The 21,571-nt window shown below is 37.3% G+C and overlaps 2 protein-coding genes across 2 annotated transcripts in view; one reads left to right on the top strand and one right to left on the bottom strand.

Annotated features, from left to right (window-relative positions):
- The window catches only part of LOC122072744 (AUGMIN subunit 2), a 14,321-nt gene extending 6,937 nt beyond the window's left edge, over positions 1-7,384 (bottom strand). Inside the window, exons 1-5 of the mRNA XM_042637142.1 lie at positions 7,128-7,384; positions 5,979-6,104; positions 4,937-5,041; positions 4,286-4,354; positions 3,730-3,843 (exon numbers count right to left, since the gene is read on the bottom strand). Coding sequence (XP_042493076.1) covers positions 3,730-3,843; positions 4,286-4,354; positions 4,937-5,041; positions 5,979-6,104; positions 7,128-7,250 — 537 coding nt within the window. The 5' untranslated portion in view covers positions 7,251-7,384. The remainder of the gene's footprint in view (positions 1-3,729; positions 3,844-4,285; positions 4,355-4,936; positions 5,042-5,978; positions 6,105-7,127) is intronic.
- Positions 7,385-9,846: 2,462 nt separating this feature from the next.
- LOC122074576 (protein TRAUCO-like) lies at positions 9,847-19,600 on the top strand. The gene is made up of 2 exons (XM_042639460.1): positions 9,847-11,103; positions 19,152-19,600. Exons 1-2 carry the CDS (start codon positions 10,113-10,115, stop codon positions 19,415-19,417), a joined length of 1,257 nt encoding a protein of 418 aa, XP_042495394.1. The 5' UTR covers positions 9,847-10,112; the 3' UTR covers positions 19,418-19,600.
- Positions 19,601-21,571: the final 1,971 nt, after the last annotated feature.

Below are 21,571 nucleotides of genomic sequence, written 5' to 3'. Positions count from 1 at the left end.
GTGGGGAGGGGGGGGGGAGGGGGGTGTTACCATGTCCATTCTTGACTTGGACTATCCTCACATCTCATATTAGAATTTAAGGTTACAAACACTCAAGTGAACAAAAGAAATAGATGATAGACCAGGGTCACTGTACATAAATAAATAAGAGGAAGATGGGAAGGAAAGGGAGGACAAGGAGGAAGCTCTTTAACAGTTTAGCCACCATTATGCATAAAGTGAATACACAAGCAAATGAAAAGCTCCATTTCATCTTAAACCACATACATGATGCATCCCATCACAATCCAAAGCGATGCATAAGCCTCTTCATAATGCATCAAGGATACTGATCATTTTGGCACAGACCTCTTATTACCAGATCTTGACAAGCCCATGACTTAACCACTTGCCATTGACATAAAAAAAGGGTTATTAATGTAGATCAAAGGATCCAACAGCATTACACCCATAGGGAAAAGAGACAACCAGCAGCATCCAGCCTAAAAGACACATCAAGCCTGGCACTACTAGCAGCAAGAAGAACTAGTTGCAGGTGGAAGAAATACTTCTCGAAGAATCCAATCAACCTAAGAATGGAGAAGAAGAATCAGATTCCAGAACCCTCTTGGGATCCCCCTAATATCAGACCCAAATAAGCGATATATTTCCAACAATAAATGGCTGCAACAGATCTGGTGGAAGAGTCTCAGAATCAGATCTTATTTCTGGCTGAATGGATAGGGGAAAGATACTGTTGAATCGTCCAGGCGCTCGATTTTATTGGCCTTAGATGAAAGAAGAAAGTTATGTCCAAACCTGTCTTGTGTGTCAACAAGACAAAATAGAACATAAGAAGCCAGGAGGAGAGCTAGATCCTTTGCCTATCCTCACCAGACCATTCCTTAGGGAGCAGTGGTTCTTTGTACAGATTCGGCCTAAGAGCGGTGATTACGGGAGAATGTTTTTTGGTTCAAAACAATAAAATTCATCACAGGAGAAAAAAGACAGCGAGGGTAAATTTCAGACCAAACCAGTAAGGGACTTCGAATTGGTGGACTCTTCGGTTGGGTTCCGTGGTCCCAATTTACAAAAATAAAGGTAATATTCATAGTTGCAATAACATAGAGACATAAAACTAAGGAGCCAAACAATGAGGCTATGGGAGAGGGTTATTGAAACACACTTGAGAAAGGAAAGTACTATTACGTAGAACCAATTTGGTTTCATGCCAAGAAGATCCACGATGGAAGCTATTTTCATACTTAGAAGACTCATGGAAAGATATAAAGAAGGCAAGATGGACCTCCATATGGTCTTTATTGACATAGAAAAAGCATATGATATAACACCAAGAGAGTTATTCTAGTATAGACTAGAGAAGAGAAGGGTGTCAAGTAAATATGTGGACACAATTAAATATATGTATGATGGTGTGTTGACTAGCACAAGAACTATGGGGGTCAAGGTAGTGAATTCCAAATTACAATTGGGTTCTATCAAGAATCAGCCTTTAGCCCTCATTCATTTTTGCTTATCATGGATGATTTAACAAGAGGCATACAAGATAAGGTTCCTTGGGATAAGTTTTTTGCAGATGATATTGTTTTAGTGGATGAAACAGAAGAAGGGATTAATGCCAAGTTGAAACTATGGAGATCAACCTTGGAATCAAAAGGTCTTAAGTTAATAAGCAGAACTAAGATGGAATTAATGGTTTGTAAGTTTAGTCATACTAGGATGGCTGATGAGGTGGTAAATATTGTTGTTGTTGGAGATTCCTCAAAGTGACTATTTTAGATATTTGGGCTCAATCATAACTAAAGAAGGTGATATAGAGAATGATGCTGCCCATATGACTAAAATAGAATGGATGAAGTGGAAAGGTGCATCCAGAGTGTTGTGTGATCGGCATATTAAAGCTTAAAGGAAAATTTATAATACTGTCATTCGACCAGCTAGGAAGGATAAGGTAAGGAATGACTATATTAGAGCTTGGTTGGGGTAGCTCCGATTTATGATAAGATTCGAGAGAGTCGTTTGAGGTGGCATGGTGCCAAGAATAAAGTAATACTGTCTTACCATGTACTGGTGGAGGTGCTTGTTGGGATCTTGGTGTGGAGCTGAAGCATTTAGGACTTAGGATCTGTTCGGTTTAGTTATTTCCATATCTAATAATTTGTATACAAAACATTTCAACTTTCAACCTAGAAAGCTGCTTGAGGGACTGAGATGACACAAGACTCCAGCTCTTCAGCATTAAAGAATAACATGATCCCAATATCATTTTGTAAGGGGTAAATGATTCCAAAGTGCTTGTTTGATCTTGTCATATTAACCTCTAGGAAAACATTTTAGGAAATATCTGATCTCATCAGCATTACGAGTACTTTCTGAATACATACATAAATGGTAAATAATCAAGTTGTGGATGATTTAGTTAATCATAGTCGTGCAACCAGAACAGTGCTTTCTAATCATAGACGATGGAGGGCTGCCTAACCACTTACGCGACAACCTAGGTGTTACCAAGTCGTCCAAGTGTTATATTTTATTTCCCCTCTTTTCTAACATTATTTAGGATGTTACATATGCCTTATATTATAAAAAATCAATATTAAATCATATCCAAGTTATCAACATTAATCCACATCAAGTCATAAAAAATCGACACCAAATCATATTAAGTCAACACCAAGTCATATTTGGAGAAATGCTATTGTTCTCTAATAAGTTTGACGGGCCAAATGATGTTAATTTTACATGAAATTTTTTGGATTAGGTAGAGCACAAATCCAGCTTTCCAACAAATTTAAGTTGTAATGAAAAGGTTATATTCTAGTCAAACTTATATTGCAGTGTGCTAATGCTATTAAAATCATCTGAATGAAATTAATTTTATGGACAGAAAAAAAAAAGTTATTTTACAGCACATATGGTTTTTAGCAATGTTTTACCATGATAAGATTTATGAAATTTTTAGAATTGAGAAAAACCCACGCATTTGAAAATTGAAAATCATCCTACAACAAAAAAAATCTAGTTTTGTTCTTGGACTGTGGGTTAACTTTTTTATTTTTTGAATTTGGTTTTGAAACTATTTTTATTGGATTCAAATAGGGGGTATTTGCTTATTTATGAATAATATCTTAAGTAAATGAAATCATTTACTTAAATGATTTTTGACATAAACAAGTGCTACGCCTTGCATTAAGGCAACAATGCACTAAGGCGACAGTCGCCCAAGCCCCAACTAGGTCACCTGGATGCCTAGCAACTATGTTTCTAATAATTTATAAAGTGGGGAAAAAAAGCTTCAGACAAAATAAGACAACCATTTAAACAAAGCTTAATGTCCAAGAGATTGGGCTTTATGGAATTAATTGGCTGTTCCAGTCTCTGGTGCAGGAAAGGATTGTGCTCCCCTCTCTTGCACTTATTTTTTACATTATTTAGCAATGTCGGATTTTTTTATTCAAGTCTATGGAGTTGCAACTGTAAAATCTCCATTTTCAAGGGTTTTTTTTGGGGAGTGTGGGGAGTGGATGTCTCATTAATCACATTTTCTGATTTTCAGTAGTACTCTCAAACTTTTACCAAAAAATGAAAAATAAATGATGCCCCTTGGGTTAAAGAGAGAGAGAGAGAGTGTGTGTGAGTGAGGAAATTCTAGCACATCACTTCATGCTATGACTGTCTACCAACATATTAAAGTAAGACAAGATTTCTGAAATGTTTGCATAGACATACCCCCCATACAGATGGTGGCTCCTTGAAATTCTGGCTCCACTGAAAATCTGCAACAGATGCCGTAAGGGCCCCATAATCACTAGCAGCCTTGAGCAATAATTCTGAGAATTCCTTCTGCAAGAATAGAACCATAAAAAATCAGTGCGCGCGAATTAAACCCAAATAAGCGCTATCCAGTAGAGCATCCTTGAGAAGATGACAAACTTTAAGGCATCTTTTAGGTGGATGATAAGAAAACCTACAGTAAGGTAATCAATATAGAGGTATACGCAGTGCATATTAGGAGTTACACCAACTGTAGTGACTTAGTTAACCAATCTCTTAGATCTATAATGTAATATTTTGAAACAACTAGATAATTCTAGTCATCTGAAATCTGTTAAGCAGGTACCAGAGCAAAAGAGGATTCTTTTTCTAATATAAAGGAATACATTATTTATTTATTTATTTATTTATTTATTTTGCACATAAGACATTAAAACCAACGACGATACATTTGGAGACCAAAACCATGATATAGAATAAGACAAGTGTTAATTTTGAGGTTTTATTGTACCTGAAATTCTGCTTCCACAGGGATGCAGTCTAGCGAATATGGTTGTTGAAGTCGAGCTATGATGCGATCCTGACCAATGAAAGCATCATTTATAGAAAAGACTAGGTTAAGAAATCATGATATAAGCAGGAAAAAAAAATGTGAGGTGAAATGCCAAAAATTAAGTTTTAAGGAAGGGACAAAAGATGAGATAGAAAGCCGAAAACAAAATCCAGTGAAATGGTGAATAATACAAGGGATAAACTAGCATTTTGTTTGTTTAATGACAATCAAAGAGTCAAATACACTAAGACACATTTTTCATGTAGAGATTGCCTTCATCAGTCTCCTAAAGGTAAAAGTATGAGGCAACGCATTAGAACATCGAAACTTAGGGCAATCATCTCATGAAATGATTATTTCCTTTCTTACATAGTCCCTCGATTAGTCTTTAAAAAAATGGCAAACATTCAATTCGGGAAGCAAAATGAAAAAAGTCCCTCTCTCTCTTATTACCCTCTGAGCATCTATAACTATTTGAAAGGAGTATAGAGGAGGAGAAACAAAAACTATTGCATTTGAAGTCTTTACAACAGCCCAATAAAAGCAAAATGAAATATATTTACCCAATTATAAAACAGAGATGGAGAAACTAATTTCCATATAAATTACCTTATTCTGAATAACATCCTTAAGGATAGTAGTAATCCTTGCCAAAGATTCAATTTTCTTCTCCATTTCATGTACATGTGTTAGATGTGCCACGTTCTTATCATCCTAAACATTCAGAAACATGCGAATCAATCAAGATGTTAGTGATGAATAAAATTAACACATTTTATTCCTTGCTTTTTTTTTTTTTTTTTTTTTTTTGAGGGGGTTGTTTAAATATCAAATAATGATAAAATCTCAATTTAAGGTACATGAAATGGTCATATGAGTTCATCAAAACATGTTTCACTAACTGATTAGCATTAGCATCCTTTTCCTTTAACTGAAGGAAGGAAAAAGGTTGCTCCATTGAGGCCTAGTGGTCGTCGGTTTGAGTCAGGAAACAGCCTCTATGCAAAGCGGGGGTAAGGCTGCATAAATTATGAACCTCCCCAAACCCCACAGTGGTGGGAGCCTCGTGCATTGGGTATGCCCTTTTTTATCCTTTTTTCCTTTACCCACAGAAAAGTTCCACAACTTTACAGATGAAAACCAACGGAAAACAACGACAAAGCAAGAAAACTGTGATATAATGCATTACCACTGATGTAATCTCGAAGCAAACTGAAACTATAAAATCCTAAGAAAAACATATGTTTACGCCATACAAAGAAAAATAGGAGATTTGAAAGGCACCCACTATGTAGACCATTGGGATACAATGTGATAAGTATGTAGGCATATACTCAGGTACGGGTGCCCACCCTCGGACACATTCCATCTAATTGATCTTTTACATGGCAAGTTGATAAAGATATCTCCTTTAAGGATTATCTTATCTCTGACAATTCAACCATTCTTTTTCTTCTTTCCTGGCTGCTAGAGTGAACGATGGACTTTATTGTTAAAATTATCTCATTCAGTCGGGCTTTATGAGCAAGTAGTCTGATGATTTCTACAATGGGTATATCAGATAGTCTAAGGATTGCAGATAGGTAGGTAGATAGAGAGAGAGAGACACACACACACACAAAGTGCAAGAATTCCTAGTTATATAACTGACCTTTCGACCTTGGAGTTCTACTTGCAAATCTGCTATTTTTCTCTGTACCGTGGTAAGCTCTCTTAGGACTCTTATCAACTCATCACTCTTGTCACCATTGGCAAGGGACAAATTTTGCAGGTCTTCCTATAAAAAGAAAAAAGGACAAGGCACCAGGATTAGTTGCAAGTGTCAAATATAGCACTCACAGTATGTAGAAATGCCATTAGCAGGTAAAATTCATTGCAAGGTGAAAAACAATAAACCAAGCTAAGGTTAACAAGAAATCAAATACTTGGTAAAAAAATGGCTAGAAGTATTTCTATATAAAAAATAAAAATATAAAATATAAAATCCGTAAAGGAACTAACTTGTCCAACCCAAATTAAGACCGATCTACAGTTCTACACTGAGGTGATGCACAAACAAAATCTACGACATATGAATAGACATCCATGATAAGAAGAAAAAAAAGAAGTGTACGAAAACAAACAAACTAGGAGGTCTTCGGAATGAGAAAATATTACCAAACTGTACCCGATTCGTCCATTTGATTGCATCATTTATATAACTTATCCAGCCCATTCTTAAGGAGAAGGACTACTCCTTCAAATGGTAAAGGAAATAGGAAGAGTATAGAGGCATCATAGAGGTAGGTGTTGCAACAAACTTGTAAGTTGTATCTAGCAAGCAACACCCAACTCTTACCATGTCAGGTCCGAAAACTTCTGAATTAAACAGAGACCAGACCAGAGTCCGATCTTAAACCCCAGACAGATATAAGTAATATGTAAGAAGACCCTTCCAAAAAAAAAAAAATTTAACTGTATTCAAAATCTTTTCTTAGTAACCCATCAAATGATCATAGTAAACTAGAAGGAAATGTCCCTAGAGAATTCTGTTGGAAGTAATATAACGAAATGAACCCAGAAATGAAATCGATTAAAGCACCAGCTGCCGAATTTAATTGTCAGAAAAATAAGATAAAAAAGCATCCAATTTGAAGAGAGAAGACTAATTCAGCATCGACAATGGAACTCTACAATGCAGGTGACGGATGAGGGAAAAATAACCAAAATCAGAGTAACGAAGGAGGAACTCAAAAACGCCGATCCACAGAAATGTACAAGAAGAAATGAATTTCGGAAGAAAGACAAAGAAACAATTTACCTGAGAAGGAGGAGGAGGAACGGAGAAACCGAGATCAGCTGCGATAGATAACGCATCGGACATTCCTCCAAGCCGTCTCAGAGGCTTCTTTCCAACCCAAGTCGTATCGTTCCCCATCGACATGTTGGCCGGTGGGTTAGCGTTTCAAAATCGAAGGATGATCCACAGTACACACTGTATATCTCTATGAGTCTCCTCCAAAGAAATTCAAAAATTGATCAGATCTATATATATTGGCCGATTCCCTCAACCGATCCTGGGGTGTCGGCTAAAAACTTACAACTCAGGCGGATAAAATATGAAAATAGATCCCCACACTGCCACTGTAGGGTTGAAAGTCACACGCCCAGCCAATGGTAGTGCGAGAAATGGTATTATTCACATGGCCATATGATATCAGGAAAATAAAATATTTAAAAAAAGAGAGGGTTAAGCATGCCGTCAGCTTTCCATAAGTTAGTGATATATACTATATGCTAATCCCAAGTTAGACACAGGGGTAAAAGGGTATTTTCCGAAGTGAAGGAGAAAGGATGACAAACCCCTTTTTCATTAAAAATAACTGCAACCACAAATACTTACCATTGAAAAAAAAAAAATTATACAATATAATGCATAGAGATAAAATAAGCATATAACGATTAATATAGATGTGGTATAAATATACCTGAATCCATGGTCAAAGACCTATCGTTTCTAGTACACTCCCTTCACAACAATCAACATCAGTTTTCTCCTTTTTAAAACTTGAGGATTTTTTGTGCAGTACACTTAATGGATCAATACCAATTATATATAGAATCAGGGTAAGGACTAAACTTGAAACAAAAAATAAATTCTCATTTCCATTGAATGATAAAATAGGATGAAAGAGAGATTACAAACAAAATAAGGAGAAGCATTAGTTTTATGGACCAAGCTTGAGGTTTGACTTATAGAGGAAGTTTACCTTCAACTCAAAGAGTTCTACTTGGATTCAAACACACTTTCTTCATATTATCTTATGGTATTTACATAAATATAATTAGTTAAAGTAACTTCCCCATTTAACATGTCTAACATAACTAAATCGATCCCCACTACCCCCTTAATTTCCATACAAAGATAACTACTATGTAACTCCTAAGCCACCCACCTAATGCTACCAAGTGGCACATAATAGATAGGCTTGGTGAAGAGAAAATTGACCTTTGTACATGGGATACTATTCGGATATATACAGGGAGGAGGAGTGGCCTTGGTTTGCATGGTCCTGACTCCTGGGGTCACATTGGTTATATGGACCGGAGTTCATGTAGGCAAGGCTAGAGGTGTGACATGCCATTGTAAATCAGAATTTATGTAGGAGAGGTTGATGGTGTGACAGGTCACCATTTCGTAACCAAATGTTGTGGCTCTTGTATCCATCATTAATGGAAAGTGCCTGATATGTCAAAATGTGGGGGGTCGAGTCATACCCCAATGTGTGTGCGACTTGATTCCGTGCCTCAATAGTTTCCCTTTAGCTTTAGGGCATGTGCCTATAGGGTAGATCTCATGCCGTTTGTTTATCACTTATTGGAGAGCTGATTTTAGGTGATTTTGAGTTGGCATTTAATGGAATCAATAGAAAAACATAAACCAAATCGGACTGATCGAATGCAACGAGTGAAATCGAAAAAAGGACTGAGCTCGATAAAAAACCTAAGACCGGATAATAGCCCGATAAGAAATCGAATACCTAAAAAACAAAACATGTGTTTCCATTGATTTCCTTATGGATACATGTAGAACCAAAATAGGACTAGATCAAATATGATGGTAGCTCAGTAACAAAATATTTATACAAAATTTGACCAAATCATACCAAAGTAAAACGTCCTTAGTAGCTTGGTTTACAATTGGTCATATTAGAATTAAACCGATTCAATCCAATCAAACAAAATCAAATCAATCAATCGATCTCTTACATATTGGTCGAAGAGAGAGTGTTCTACCAAAAAGAATAAAAACTTTAGGAAAATGTCAAAATGCGCATGTGAATGTAAGAAAGAATTCAAGGCTTGTTAAATCCAAGTGACTGTAATTCATAATAGGGATATAAACAGATTGAAAGTGATCAAATCCAGATTGAAAGTGATCAAATCCAGATATTCTTTAATTGGATATGAATCTCTTTAAACAATATAGATGACTATTATAACCCATACCTTCCTACCCCCAATATGTATCATCGTAGAGAATCCTGTCTCATTCCTTACATTGTTATTTTTTCTTTTATCTATTGATATATAATTTCATTTATGATTTTTTTTTTAAATCTCATATAAATGTCAATAATCAATCCATGTATCTCAATTGTTTTAGGTTTTTTTTTTCCCTTTAAAACGGATTGAATCTTTAAGAAGATCTGGCTCCTTTCCTTAGTGCTTACCGCCCATGTCTTGTCCATAACTATCTGGGCGAGTATCACGTGGTGAGATGATGATCCAATGGTTCTTGATGCCTCATTTTCCATGCCTTTCTCAAATCGTTGGATCATTGCCTTGTCTTGTGTCGCTCGCCCAAGAGAGGAACCGAATCCTCTTTAAGAACCCTCGGATCATTACTTATTTAATTTTTAATATTTAATAATTAGAATAATATACATGTTTTATCTATTTATTTATTTATTATTATAGAATTTAATGATATCTATTCCATTCATATACTATCCGTTTATTTTATATATTTCGGGCTTCGGCCATATTGGATCTGTGACAACAAGTCATGACATAGGACGGACCCAGGACTTCTTCTTGTCTCAGCTCTCCTGCATGCTTCTTCTTGTTTGTTCTCCTTCCAACTCTAAGCTCAGATTTTACCCAAAAAAACCAAAGAAAAAAACTCGCTCAGATGGTTTGGAACTGGGAAGTACAACTCAGTAGATAAAAGAGCAATCTTTCATAGCATTGCTGGACTAGGAACTAAGGAGAATCCTTTTGGGTTCCACCTTTAAACCTAGTTATGGATAACTTGAGAGCTACTTACAGGGACGAGGATGACGATGAAGACGATTGGGGCAACAATGGAACCCAACCTGCCACCATTGAACCTTCAGGAAAGAACTTAGACGAACATATAAAACAGGAAGAAGCTTCTGAGGAGCTCTCCGAAGAGGAACTCTCCGACGATGACAATGATGAAGAAACCCCGAAAACCCTACACCAAAAACAAGAGCAACAATCACCAAAAACCATCTCAATCTCCGATGAAGATGAAAATCATCTTAGGAAGAAGAAAAAGCCCCTATCTTCCTTCAGTTTGAAAGCCCTCGAAGCAATGCCACTAGAACAAGCGGAACCGGAGACAATTACGCTAACCCCACCAGCAGCGCCAGCGGCGATAAAGAAGCCCAAGAAGAAAAACAACAATGTTTGGGCGAAATCATCACGGAAGAACAAGAAGAAGAGTAAATCCAATGCCAACCATGTGACCGCAGTAAACAATGTCTTTATAGCTCCAATGGCTCGGTTCCCTGACAAGAGCGACGATACACCCGACATAAAAATTTGCCTCTCCAAGGTCTACAAGGCTGAGAAAGTTGAGCTCGGTGACGACCGTTTGTCTGCGGGGAGTTCCAAAGGATACCGAATGGTTAGGGCGACGAGAGGGGTTGTTGAGGGTGCTTGGTATTTTGAAATTAAAGTATCGAAGCTTGGGGAGACCGGTCATACGAGGCTTGGGTGGACAACGGAGAAGGGGGATTTGCAGGCGCCGGTTGGGTACGATGGGAATAGTTTTGGGTATAGAGATACAGATGGGAGTAAGGTTCATAAGGCTCTGACAGAGAAGTATGGTGAAGAAGGTTATGTGGAAGGTGATATTATTGGTTGCTACATTAATTTGCCTGATGGAGCTTTGTATGCCCCAAAACCACCGCATTTTGTTTTTTACAAGGGGCAGAAGTATGCGTGCGCTCCTGATGGGAAGGAAGATCCACCCAAAGTAGTACCAGGTAAGTTGGGTATTGCACTATTATCGAATGTGAGCAGAAGTGATATTGTTGTTTTGTCACTGAGTAGTGTATTGCCCCCTTCCCTCCCTTTTTTTTGTGCACTTTGCTGTTCTCTGATATTTGGCCTCTTTTTACAGTTCTCTGCAACGTAGAAAACTGTTGCTTTACTTGTAGAATGGCATCTCTGCATCTATTTGGTTGATGAAATGGAAATTTTGGTTGTTCTTCATTTTTTTTTATCCCTTTTCTTGTTTAGAATTGTTTTGTAGCTGTCGGGTGAATGTTAGGTGATTGCTGGTGTATTTTTTTTATGTTTTTTATTGGATTGAGTTGTTTTTGCACTCTGTGAGTAATGCTTAGATACTCTATGCTTGTATAATCGTGCACATTGTGCTTGGTTTCTTTATATGAGAATTGAAGATACTAATGCTGATTCTTCTTTTATTCTCTCTCTCTCTCTCTCTCTCTATCTCTCTCTCTCTTTCTTTTCACCCTACCCCTCTTTCTTCTCCTATGATGATTAACTAGTTTGATATTGTGGGGCTTATTTATGTTGATGTTTCTACACTTTACTGGTCTTACATATATATATATATATATATATATTTTAAATTATTTTTATTCTCATGAGGAGTGGAATTTAATTTCCAACTAGCAAGTAACTTCATGTTATATCCCTATTTGAAAAAGTTTGAAGTTTTTTTTTTTTAGCCTCCGCAGATAATTCATGATTGGGAAACGAATAATTTAATCTGAAAATTTTGGACTCCAACAGACGGCCCTTGTGAATTATTTGGATGATGAATAATTTGGGCCAAAAAATACTTTCGGAATTGTTTGCAAAAATTTGATAAAATTAATTTTAAAAATGGGTCAATTTCTTGGTCTGGAATTTTTGAAACGTAAACATCTGATACCTAAACTAAATAATTTCAGTTTTTTGCCCATATAATGCTTTTCTTACCATGATTTGCACTATATCAGGTGGACATTCTTGGAAAACTCAGGATTGGATCCTTGTTTCTGTGCTTCAACTCACACAAGTCTGTTACCTGTTGACGAATTCAAATTAATTCCAAACCAGTCCCTACCTGTTTGGACTTCTTATCTCATCCTAATGGATCCATTGATTTTGTGTTTACTTTTAGTAGGGCTGTGTTTGTTAGCCAAGAGAAGAAAAGAAAAGAAATGAAAAGAAAAAAGAATCTAGAAAAGAGAAGAAAATAAAAGAATAGAAAAGAAATGAAATGGCAAGAAAATAAATGTTTGGCTACGAATAGAAGAAAAGAAAAGAAACGAAAAGTTTTTTTTTTATTTTCTTGTGTTTTAGGCAAGACATTTTTTTTCGCAGAAAAAGAAAACTTCACCATTCCCCATGTGAATTTTGAAATTCAAAAAAAGAATCTTCTCTTGGTTTAGGACATATCAAACATAATGTGATTTTCTTAAACCAAGAAAATACTACAATTTTTGTACTTTTTTCTTTTCGTTTATTTTCTTATCTTGCCTACCAAACACAGCCTAGAGGGAACGTGAACAGAAAATAGAGTTAATAAGCTATACAAAGTACTAGAAATATTCTCAAATTGTCACCAATATTTAAAGTGCTTTATCTTCGAACAATATTCAATTCTTTACCTTATGTTGACCACCTGATCCCCCAAAACACATGTGATACAGTTTAAGAGCTCTTATGGTATGGACTTAATTGGTGGTTTTGCGCTTTATTCTATTTATATTGTTGTTTTGTTCTTGGGAAGAGTTCTGAGAATGCAACATGGTGGCTTAAGTACAACAATGTTTAAAAGGATTAAATGAAAATCCTCTTCCAGATGGTGTGATGCAAGTGCACAACCTTGGACCGATCCAAAACTGTATGGGTGTCCAGATGGAGATGAACCGGATCCAATTTGGAATCAAAGCTAGTAGGATCTTTTGGGATTTATTTATTTGGGAAAGATATGTAATTTTCTTTTTATTTTGGTTAGTTAGTACCAATTTGGAATCAAAGCTAGTAGGATCTTTTGGGATTTATTTATTTGGGAAAGATATGTAATTTTCTTTTTATTTTGGTTAGTTATTAGACAAGTAGGGAATTACCAATTTGAATTGTTTATTGTGTTTCTATTTTTACTAGTCTAGGTTTTAGTAGATTACGAGATTATTTGATTTCAATTCTAGACTTTAATTGGGAAATTTTTAATTTCAGTTCATTATAAATTGGCTTGTAACCCAATTCATTGGGGTAAGATCTGGAGAATGAATTGATTTGAGTTGTTTTGGTGCCTGATGGGTACTTGCCAAGGTCGTATGACCATTCCCCCCCCCCCTCTTCTTCTTCTTCCTCCTCCCTTCCTTCCCTTTTATCTCTCTCTTTACCCTCACTGGTATACTCTGTTCTGGACGTACTCAACAACCCTTCTGTTAGATTAAATACCACTCGAAGGCCATCTGGTAACTCTGAAGCTTTGGGCGAAGGGTGTACCCACCTGGGCGAGCAGAACTCTTAGGGTTTTGGTTGCTGAAATCCCTCTCACCGAGAATACCAACCTTCCCTACACGGCTGTACCTGCATCTATCGCTGAACCCTCGTTTCAGAATCTTGCAATCCAAACGCTGCCTGATCTCTTGAACTGTAATGGTTTGGATCAACTCGGCAGGCCTAGGCTACTCTTCACCTTTGAATTCCTCGGTCGATTGAGTCTGATTGCAAGAGCTGCCATCGAGTTCCCTTTCCTGGTTCTTGCTGGTTATGAGGAAAAAGACGATAGCCTTTTTTCCCTTTTCTCTTCCACGATTCTTCTAGTCTCTTAATTTACTCTTTTCTTTCCCATTATACCTCTGCCTTTACCTTTTAGCCCCCTTTGAGTTTCTTTCGTTTCTTCTTCCAAGAGTAGTCCTTCTACACCTTACATATTATACATTCACTTGAGTCCCATTAATTACAAGTCTGCCACTCTTTAGAAACCTCAATTTATTTACAGAACTGCCATCATTCTTTGATATTTGGCTATTGCACTCTTGAATGGGCCCATAAGCAATCCGGTTCGGTTTTGAAACCCAGATCCACATCTCAGTGTTATCTGAGTGCCTTGGTAGTGTTGCCTGGTGACTTGGGCACCTCAGAGTATGGGAAATAGAAGGAACAAAATGGAGCATATGATCTAGGATGGGGTAAAAGGGCCTACTTGGTATCCTTGCTGAATGACAGCTGTGTGGTCTGTACTGCTTCCCCTGTGTGTGTTTCTCCATCGATCAATCAGTCAATCAAATTTACCAGCATCTATATCTATCTCTCCTCCTGATGTATTCATGCGGCATGCATTTATTTATTGAAGCCATGAAATTGGAAGGATCTAGATTTGCACTTTTCCTAAAGCTTAATTGATATGGTGTAGCATAATTCTTTAAAATGCAGACTTTATAGTTATTAAGATCTTCATCTCCATAGTTCATAGACTGGTAACTGCCAAAGGCTTTTGACTGCCCTTGAAGTTACTTCAGTGAGGAAATTTAGGGCTCTGGATCTACCACTTTTGGGCTATTCATGCTGTCTTTAAGTTTGTTCATTTCTATGACCTTGCAGTCTCTGACGTGGAGACTATCAATATCTCCATAACAGTTGCACAGGTTTATAGACGGTCTCCGAATGAATATGTGAAAGGTTAAGATAAGGAAGAAATATTAAGTAAACAGAGATGTGAGTGGGAAGCTCCACATCTCCATTATTCTAGGGCTGAAGATCAATAAGTTCTCCCTTTATTTGTGGAGAGAGTTGTTAAGTTCTTTGTTTTCATTCGATGGATGCTCTCTGGGGAATCTAGGGCCATCACTTGTAGGTGGAGCAGTAAGTTATAATGCAGGGAATATTCTTTGGTCTACTCTGGTTCTATTGATGCAGGAGTGTTTCCATGGATTGACACAAACCCATTTGGGAACTCAGACCGTGAACCAGGTCCAGATTTGGGTCTTCGGTTTAGTAGAATATTACTAGTTTATTTATTTACTTATTTCGATTTATCTTGTAATATTTCAGTTACGCTATAGTTTCATTCCGTTTTTTATTTTAAAGTTCGATTCCATATTGGGTTAGATAATTAGGAGATCTTATTTCTGTTGGACAAATCATTCCCTCATGGGATACTATACTTATATTTTCTTTACTTCAGTTTTAGACTTCAATTAGGAAACTTTTAATTTTGTTTTTATAAGTATGCTTGTAACTCAATTCATTGGGCAGATTTGATGATCAATTAAAATTGTGAGTGGTTTGGTGCCTGCATGGCAGTCTGCGAGCTTCCCCCCCCCCCTTTTTCTTCATGCAGTCTCTCTTTCTCTCTCTCTTCTTCTATTATTCCTTCCCTGTTATTATTCTTGCAACTTCAACAAGTTGCTGCTACTAGCGGTAAAACAGAACCCAACCGAAGAGTCTACCAATTCGAAGTCCCTCACTGATTTGGTCTGAAATTTGGGGCATACACTACTCTTCCCTGGACGATTCAAACAGTATCTTTCCCCTACCCATTTGGCTAACCTATTGTGAGCAACAACCAGAAATCAGATCTGATTCTGAGACTCTTCCGCCAGATCTGTTGCAACTATTTATTGTTGGAAATATATCGCTTATATGGGTCTGATACTAGGGGAGTAGGGGGGGGATCCCAAGAGGGCTCTGGAATCCGATTCTTCTTCTCCATTCTTAAGTTGATTGGATTCTTCACGAGGTAGTTCGTCCAACTGCAACTAGTTCTTCTTCCTGCTAGTAGCTTTCAAGTGCTGGGCTTGATGTGGCTTTAAGGCCCGCCCTATGGGGCTTAAAGGCTGGATGCTGGCTGTCTCTTTTCCCTACGGGTGTAATGCTGTTGGATCCTTTGATCTACATCAATAACCTTTTTTTATGTCAATGGCAAGTGTTTAAGTTGTGGGCTTGTCAAGATCTGGTAATAAGAGGTCTAATGCCAAAAAGATCAGTATCTTTGATGCATTATGAAGAGGCTTATGCATCGCTTTAGATTGTGATGGGATGCATCATGTATGTGGTTTAAGATGAAATGGAGCTTTTCATTTGCTTGTGTATTCACTTTATGCATAATGGTGACTAAACTGTTAAAGACCTTCCTCCTTTTCCTCCTTTTCCTCCTTTTCCTCCCTTTCCTTCCCATCTTCCTCTTATTTAAGTATGTACAGTGACCCTGGTCTATCATCTTTTTCTTTTGTTCAGTTGAGTTTATAACCTTAAAATTCTAATATGAGATATGAGGATAGTCTAAGTCAACGATGGACATGGTAACATCCGAGGAAAAAAAAAACCCCAAAATAAGTCAATGGGATACTGTATATATTGAATTTTTTTTCTTTTACATTTTTTAGATTTTTTTTTGGGTTTGGGTGGTTCATTCTAACTCTCCCTCTTATGATTCTCCATCATATTCATTTCAATGATAAGCAGCCAATAGCTACTTCGTCCCTACCTGTTCCTCACTAGAAGGACTCTGTTCAATACTCTTACTGGTCTTAAATCTGTTCACCTAATCTACAGAGAAGGCAGCCTTCTTTTCCTCAAGGCCATTTCTTCAGAATTCATTTCCTGGAATACCAAGTTTTTGCCATATCCAGAATAGAAAGAATAAGATTATTATGTAGGTAAAAGGTGTAAAACATGCTATTAGAGTGACCTTACTACCTTTTAAACTTCCTTTCCACCTTGCTTACTTTCCATCCAGTCACTGAATTGGAAGGAGGTTGTTGTAGCTGTCATTCACCCTAGGGGAATGCCCTAGTAGTAATTGTACTAAATCAAAGATGAATAATAGAATAATAGTTTTATAGGCACTATGTGTATTTAACCTTAGCTCCTTTTAAGCTCCTGAACCCTGCTATTTTCTTCCCAAAACTTCTAGTCTTTGGATCCCAAAAGGTCATCGATCTATAGTTTACATTGAGGGGAAGGTCCACTAGTTGATAAGAATCATTCTGGCGTTGCACTAGAAATGGATGCATATGGAAGATAATTGTAGTAGCATTAGTACTAGACAACATAAGATGAAGTAACTATTGCCTCACAAATCTTCTGACTCGTTAGTTGATATAGCTTTTTGTACTTGTTCACTTCGGGTGTGGTTTAATTAGCTTTTGTTTTAAGGTGATCTATCATCTGTGGTTTATGGAAGACTTTCAAGTGCATTGAAGCTGCTAATATTGCACCTCCCATATGGTCTCATATGTTTGGATAAGATTGATAGGGGTTTTCATTTATAATGGAGGGTAACCAGTAACCACTCAACCATATTGACATTCCAAGATCTGTTACTGATGGATTAATTTCACTTGACAATCTGTTCTAGTCTCTGGTGCACCATTTGGCTGCCACCTTAGAAATATCTTGACATTCATGAAGCAAACAAGGAGATTAAATTTGAAGGTTTTCTAGTTGCCAATTTGAGTGCTTGGTTACATGGAGTGGTAGATTTTTCTCATCTTGCGTTTCACAGTAATCAAAGTTGCTGTATTGACCATCCAATCTTACAATTTTAGTTTGCAGTACACAGTCTTGATTCTTGAATGATGTGATTTGGTTAGAAAACATTTGTGTTTCTTATGCGGTGTGGTGTTGTCCGTGCTTTTATGTTTGATTGCTTTAGGCATCATACCTTACCATATTTAATTTTAAAATCTTCGTTAATTGGGATATTCATATGTCACTGAGAGTTGGCCTGTTGGGCTATGTTCTGGTAATTTAGTCTGTTGTAGTCTGGGGTAGTTGACTATTTCCTTTCTAGGTGGGTGAGCTGCTGCTGTTTGAGACAATGCTTGGGCCTCCTGATAATGCTCAGACATGGGATTTGACATAATCAGGCCCAACTATAGCACATCTGGAGTAGGTAGCTAGGTAATCTTTTCCTAAAGGTTTGACTCAATGTGACATCCCGTTTTATTAAGCATTATTGGTTGTACTTTGTTCATCTTGAGTTGGTGCTTTTGAAAGGTGTTTGGCTGCTTTGGGTTGAGAGTGATTCTGAGGCGGTAGTTAATTTTTTGCAGCAATGGAGGTACTTGAAATTTTCGACCCAAAAAAAATAAAAAAGTGGTACTTGAAATCATTCCTCTCTTCCATTTCCTGGAAAATTTTTCATTGCTATAGAGAGAATAATCCAGTAACCAAAAGGAAAAAAAAAAGGCGCGTACCTAGTGCACGAGGCTCCTGCATGTGCAAGGTCCGGGGGTGAGAACTACGCGGCCTTACCTCAAGAATGTCGAGAGGCTGTTTCAGCCGTAATTCTGTTGCAGATATGTTAGCAAAAAAATCGGCGTCTTCAAGATGGTTAGAAACTGTGGATGATTATCCTCCATTCATCCATAGTGATATTATATGGGATAGTCAAGGAAAACCCAGATTCAGGTTTGTTCACCTTTGATTGGTTTTCTCCTTGCTGATGGCATTTCCGAAGGTGAGGTGATATTCCAATTGTGGAATTGAGCTTTCTTAGTTCAGTGTCTTTCTTGTTTCTGTACTGTGGCAGATTCAGATTTGTGCACCTTTGATTGGTTTTCTCCTTGCTGATGGCATTGCCGAAGGTGAGGTGATATTCCAATAGGGGAATTGAGGTTTCAGCTGATGGCTTTGCCGAAGGTGGATCCGTAGTTCAATGTCTTTCTTGTTCTGTACTGTCTGGGAATGCCTAGACTTCATCTCTGTACATTTTTATTTTTTAACATAATTGCTGATCTTTTAGCCAAAAAAAAAAAAAGAATATAGGAATATCTGGTTATTTTAGCAACACCAACAATAGTTCATGGTCATCCTTTTCTCTTGTGTGAGAAAATTAGTTAAACAAACCAAAATGATGATGTAAAACTGCTACTAGCTATTTTTTAGTCACTATTAGCCATCGAGGAAAATTTGTGGCACCATCTTTCTGAGAGGGATAGTTTTGTGTCTCCTGGTGTGTTGTGAGAATTTGATACATCTTATCAGCTTTAAAGTGAAGGATCATCTTTTTAATCAACCTTTTGGTGAGTTCTTAACAAATGGTGGTGTTGCTCTGCAGGAAGTGAGATATCTTTTTTCAAGAATGGAGTATGCCAAGGTGTTGCTTTCAAGGATCTGAATGGGGGACGCTACTACCCTGCTGCTTCCATGTACACACTCCCCAACCAGCCAAACTGTGTGGTCAAGTTCAATTTTGGCCCTGAATTTGAATGCTTTCCCGAGGACTTCAAAGGACGTCCACTACCCCAACCCATGATTGAAGTTCCCTATCATGGGTTTGACAGCACTGTCCAGAATGGTGCATCCGAGGAGAGGAAAACTTAGCCGAATAAGTAATTGTATTTTGGTTTTTTCCCCAGAGAACATCACATTTGGGGGGTGGGATGGCCATGTAATTGTAGTTTAGCAGCATGGTTCTAATTATTGTTTCCTTGTGACTGAGAACAGACAGGAGTGCTGTAAATTGATGAAATTTTCTTTGGAAGAAAGAATGAACTAATTATACTATGACTTTGAGAAAGATCTGATACTAATTAGCTATTCCATTAGAGGACAAAAATGTGAAAGAACGAGGACATCCTTCTAGGCAGTTACTATCAAGTGAGACCCCCAAAATGATTGTGAATGTTTTCTTTGTGGTTATACTATAGTTTGTTTAGGCTTCATGGAAGTGAATTGAAATAACATTTTTCATTGGTGTTTATGTTAAAAATAAGGTTGATGTGAAATGATTTACCTCCCCCTCCCCAAAAAAGGTAGATGTAAAGTGTTAGTAGGAGAGAGAAAAAATGTTACAACATGGAGAAATTAAGAGTTGATTTTTTTTATTAAGATATCATCAAATGTGATTTTTTTTCGTCTTTGTGGCTGTTCTGTCATCTGTTTATACGTTGTAGAAATGAAGTGAAATAAAATTTTCATTGGTGTTCAGGTTGAAAATAAGGTGGATGTGATCTGTTAGGAGAAACTTCACATAGAGAAATTAGGAGTTGATTTTATTTATTAAAATATAACTCAATGAGAAAGAAAATGAAAAGTGGGGTCAACAGAAAATTGTACTCCTGAATCTGTTTTTCTATGGACAATGTATTACTATTTTAGTAATTCAAATTTTAGTTTCCAATGTCAGATTGTCAGTGACCAACAGTTGTAATGATTTATTACTGTTTGTTTATTTAATGAGAATTTTGAAGATTCATGTATCTTGCCCAAGGTGATTCAATACAGATAGGGATGGCATTAGGGTGATTTATTACAGGTATCACCAATATCATACCTGACCCTCTTCGAATATTGCAAAACTAAAATTTACCTTTTACAGTAAAGGTCCAAGAGGAAAAATAGAAGAATGCCTCTCTCATTCAGAAAAAGAAAAGAACAGGAGAAACATGTGCAGGCTTTCTACAAGATAGTTTTTTCCCCTTCTGTATTCTCTCTTTTTCTTTTTCTTTTTCTTGTGCTTGTATGTGTGTGTACGAAATTTTGATCTCAGTGCCAAGACCAATAATACAAGAATCGCATGTAATCTTACCAAGAAGATTACAAACAAAATTTGTAACTTCTTTGCCCACATACAGTGATGTGTTAGTGTGATGGAGGGGTCTAATGATGCTATTTCACAACCACATGTGGGCTAGAGACTATTTCCTTGTTCCTGTTTTGTTTTGCTTCTGCTCCTACATGTACAAGTGCATTGTGGCCAATGGCATCAGTCGATCTCAGTCTATGAGTGAGTACAAACATTAGTTTCGAAAGAGGGGTGAGAGATTGAAAGAGATTTTTTTTTGGGGGGGGGGGGGGGGTGGGGATCGTAGAATGGAGGACACTGCCACTACATGGTGCCATTGTTGGCCATCGGTAGATAGCTGGCATTGCAAGGAGAGAGAGAGAAGTAGGATTTAGATCCTCTCCATCCCGGGGTGGCTGGAGAGGGACCAACCAAACACAAAACAGGAGAGAGAAATAGAACTAGACCCTCTTCAGTGCCATTGGAGGCCCAGTGCGCATCCAATGGCTGGGAGGATCGCTATATTGTCCATCTTGTCATTCAGTTCATTACTGTACCACGATTGACTTATTTTGCTGCAATTTTTTGGATTTTTTGCTGCATCAAGGCACTCTCCTCCCAGGCTGTTTATTATACTCCTTCAGCTCCTCTCTTGAGTGGACAACATATTCTGACGCTGATTGGACAAGTGATGCTATTGATCACTGTTCTACAATGGGCTATCGAGGCAACTTTCTTTGTCTCTTGGCATAGTTAAAGGCAAAGTGTTAATACTCGTTCTAGCACCAAAGCTGAGTATCGTACTCTTGTCGATGCAACTTCTGAACTTGTCTAGCTTCATCGACTTCTTTAAGGTATGGATGTATCTTTTTCTACTTCGACAGCTCTATGGTGATTGCTAGAGTGTTGCTCAAATTACTCACAATGATGTGTTTTATTAATGCACCAAGCATGTTGAGATCGATTGTTAT

The sequence above is a fragment of the Macadamia integrifolia genome, chromosome 3 (assembly GCF_013358625.1).
Source record: "Macadamia integrifolia cultivar HAES 741 chromosome 3, SCU_Mint_v3, whole genome shotgun sequence".
In the NCBI taxonomy this organism is placed as follows: Eukaryota; Viridiplantae; Streptophyta; class Magnoliopsida; order Proteales; family Proteaceae; genus Macadamia; species Macadamia integrifolia.
Note: the sequence above shows the minus strand (reverse complement) of the source record. Positions and strands in the feature narration are given on the sequence as shown.